We start from the raw sequence: 3,808 nt of genomic DNA, 5'->3' as shown, positions 1-3,808 counted from the left end.
GCGTGGTTTGCAGAACAAAAAAAAAGGTTAACTGCATCTAATTTTGGAAGTGTAATAAACAGGCGTAAAGGGGTCTTTCCAACTTCATTGTTAAAAAAGATTTTGTGTCAAAATAAGTCTTTTTTTTCAGAAGCCTGTAATTATGGAATTTCTACGGAAAGTATTGCAGTAAAAAATATGAATTAGCAAAAGAAGTTACTGTGGAAAAATGTGGTTTTTTTATAAATCCTAAATGGCCTTGGTTGGGTTGCAGTCCAGATGGAATTGTTAGCGAAACAAAAGCAATTGAAGTTAAATGCCCTTTTTCAAAAAAAGATTTGACGATCGAAGAAGCATGTGGCGACAAAAGTTTTTTTTTGCAAATGTGTGATGAAGAACCCAAACTTAAACGGAGTCACATATATTATTTTCAGTGCCAAGGTGTCATGGCAGTAACTGGAATTAGTGAATTGGATTTTATAGTTTATACTGAAAAATTTATGCACATTGAAACTTTAAAGTTTGAGAGTGAAAAATGGAACACGAATTGGTTACCATGTCTGACAAAATTTTATTTTGACTTTATGTCCAACGAAATATTTAAAGATACATAGCATATATATTTTTATATACATTTTATATTCGTATATATATATTGTTTATTCCTCATTCTGTTCCATAAGTGGTGGAAGAAAATTGACTAAATAACAGCAAATTACCCAGACTTTATTTAAATCAGGTGCCATTGACAATGGAAATATTGACTGTAAAATTCTAAAGTTTTTAACTCGATTAATTGCTCTCTCCACATGAACTCTTACAGAAGCAATTCTTCTAGTTTCAAGTTCTTCTCCCAAATCTAGTTGTGTTTTACCTTTTAGAAACGCAGGTATATTAAGAGTTACTCCATCAGGTAAATCCTCTTCAATATCGAATCCTCGATCAGCCATTAACGAGTCACCATGTTCTAATAAATTTAAAATTCCACTGTGTCAAATAATTTTTTGGTCACTACTTCTTCCAGCATATAAATCAGATACGAATGTAATTGCTCCACTTGGTGCAATCCCTACCAATCCTTTAGCAGTGTTGTGATGTTTATAGCTGGAAAAAGTAGCTGATTGGCTGCGGTATGAAGAAGGCATCTCTATAAATATTTCTGTACAGTCTATTATAACACGTGTTGTGGGATATAAATCTTTAAAACATTTTGGCATTGTCTCTGCTACTGTTTTTTTTGAAGCCTATATAGGAAGTACTCTCAGTTGAGTGTGCAAAAAGTCTATCCAAGTAATGAATATTCAACTTACATTACTAGTCGACATGTTAAATCGTATTGCCATATCTTCAATAGGAAATCCACAGCGAAGTCTAATAAGAATCATAAAAAATTCTGTTTCAGCTGTTGTAGCTCTGGATCGCCTACGTTTACCATTATAGGTTTTTGTGTTTTCAATGTTAGTATTTGATCCCCAGTATATTAGAGAGTCAGCAGCTGGTTGTAAATATTCAAGTACAAGTTTAAACATTTCGTAGCTTTCAAAACCAGTGTAAAATTTAAAATGTGCAGTGTTGTGTTTAAATCTGTCCACTGTAAATTTATTTTCATCAAATTCTGTTTGTAAAGAATTTATCTCTGCTAATAATGAGTTTTCTTTTTTTGTTATTTCAACTTTTATATTAGCTATGGTGGCTTCCAATTTTTGAATCTCTTGATGTAATGCCTCTTCTACAGTCAGCTCAGGATCTTTAGGTTTTTCAGGGGAAGGTAGCTTTCTTTTTAAACCAAGACTGCTCATGGTGTTTCTTTTTTTAACCGGTGTAGGTGCTATAGTTTTTGGTACAATCGTTGGAATATTGTTCTTTCTTAAACCTTCATCTTTTGGAATGACGTAAAACGACAATTTGATAAAAATAAATTTACAGTGGACAGATTTAAACACAACACTGCACATTTTAAATTTTACACTGGTTTCTTTTTGAGTTGTTGTAACATAAAGGTACACAACATGTAAATCCTCCCCCAGCTGCAGCGTTTGTTGTTGATGTTCCTGGCAAATTCCCAATGTTTGTAGCATTCTCTACGGTGAAATCTGTAGATAAATTGTCTAAGGAAACTTCGATGTTGTTTGGTGAAGTAAAGCTTTGAAAAAAGCTGTTTTTAGGTGTTGAACAAGCTGATAAAATATCTGTATTAAGTGTTTTTTCTCCTGACGCCTCCATGATTGTTTATGTTTTTGACTACATTTACCACAATGCATTGCGAAAACTCTCTTTTACGGGAACGGTGAATTACACTTCTTCTGTATAAAGAATTTTTTTCAACTTTCCTTTTAAAAAAACATTATAAAAGTAAATACGTACTTGTTAACAAGTGTAAACAAGTACAATATGACGGACAAAAAAAATTAAAATGTAACAGATTAAAAATATAGGCGAAAGTCTTAAAGGTAGGTATGGCCAATTGTCAAGGGATTAGTATTAACTGTATACAAGTTTTACAGAAATAGTCTGAATTTAAATCGCGTGTCTTTTTTTTTCAATTTTAATCGTTGTAAATATATAACGTAAAACATCTATAACTTAATAAAAGTAACACTCCATTTTTTTTTTCTTCGTTCAATCACTTTTGCATCCAAATCCGCTGACCAAAAATTAAAATCAAACACTCGTGAAGCCGAAAACGAAAATTTCATGACGTCATCTAACGTATTTTTGAGGCAGTTTCCTTTCAAGTGGGGCAGGCAACCAAAAATTTTAAGAGGATATTACTCAGAGGTATTCGTTAACGAAGTGTTTTCTTTCGACCTGTGATTGTTTGCAGAATATGTAATGATTAATTAGTTATTTAAAGTGAACTTGAAGAACTCTTTTTCAATACGTTTTCAGCATAAGAATGTCACCGTCATAATAAAGCAAAATAAATAATTCTCGAATCATTTGTTTCTGATATGATAATTTTAACTCCCGTCAGGGGATTTAAGGGTAAAATATGGCATAAGTGCTCAAAAACAAAAAATGTAATGATCGAGAAAATGATTCTATTCAACTCTCATTTTTTTTATTTTTTTTTGAGATTATTTTTTATAATAAGAATATAAAAATGGGAAATGCAATTATAACGTCGCAGAATACTTTTAGCACATTTTGTTTCTTTGATTTAAATTCCCGTTGATTTTTTTTCCTTTCTTTTCTTGAAGTTTTGATCTCTACGATAATCTCACGATTTAGAAGACATTTTCAAGAAGACGAAATGAGGAAATGCTATATTATATATTCCAACTTTTTTCCCAGTGCCTTTTTTCTCGCTTATATCTCCATACTTGCATTAATATTGCGTAAACAAAAAGTTCTCAATGATGCATGTTAGTTATTTTTTAGTAAACGTGAGTCGTCTTTTTGTGCACAGAAATATTGCCGGAATAAGGACATGTGACTGGAATATTTTGTAACACTAAATCCTTCAACTTTTAGGGAACATTTGGAATAAAAATTATTTCATTAAAAAAAGCAGTTTTAAAAGTAACATGTTCCTTGAAAAAAAAAGTAAAAAAAAATAATTATTTAACATACCGCTTACTTAAAATTTATATTTGCAACAAATAAATGTTTTGCAAAATGACTACCTAAAGGTTATTACTTTATATTAAACCAAGCTAAAAAACATGAAGCACCGAAAAAATTGCGCATACTTGTTTTGAATTGTCGTCCACCAGAGAATGTATTAAGTTGTGGTAAATTCAAAACCCTTGGAAGGCATTAAAAATGGTTAATTATTTAAAGTTTATAATATAAAGAACTTTTGTAGATTATGTCCAAGAATTAGTTA

The 3,808-nt window shown here is 31.0% G+C and overlaps 1 protein-coding gene across 1 annotated transcript; it reads right to left on the bottom strand.

The window, feature by feature from the left end:
• Nucleotides 1-638: 638 nt before the first annotated feature.
• LOC130636867 (uncharacterized) lies at nt 639-1,934 on the bottom strand. Its single transcript, XM_057446716.1, has 3 exons — nt 1,290-1,934; nt 995-1,223; nt 639-946 (listed from the first exon to the last, which is right to left on the bottom strand). Exons 1-3 carry the CDS (start codon nt 1,932-1,934, stop codon nt 639-641), a joined length of 1,182 nt encoding a protein of 393 aa, XP_057302699.1.
• Nucleotides 1,935-3,808: the final 1,874 nt, after the last annotated feature.

The sequence above is a fragment of the Hydractinia symbiolongicarpus genome, chromosome 3 (genome assembly GCF_029227915.1).
Source record: "Hydractinia symbiolongicarpus strain clone_291-10 chromosome 3, HSymV2.1, whole genome shotgun sequence".
In the NCBI taxonomy this organism is placed as follows: domain Eukaryota; kingdom Metazoa; phylum Cnidaria; class Hydrozoa; order Anthoathecata; family Hydractiniidae; genus Hydractinia; species Hydractinia symbiolongicarpus.
This window is presented reverse-complemented; position numbering and strand designations above follow the sequence as displayed.

Bases quoted from the DNA above. Each gene is read 5' to 3' on its own strand.
- LOC130636867 (XM_057446716.1), bottom strand. From the start codon at position 1,934: ATGTGCAGTGTTGTGTTTAAATCTGTCCACTGTAAATTTATTTTTATC. The intron at 1,224-1,289 runs GTAAGTTGAATA...CTTCCTATATAG, and splicing joins TTAACATGTCGACTAGTAAT to GCTTCAAAAAAAACAGTAGC. The intron at 947-994 runs GTAGTGACCAAA...TAAATTTATTAG, and splicing joins TGATTTATATGCTGGAAGAA to AACATGGTGACTCGTTAATG.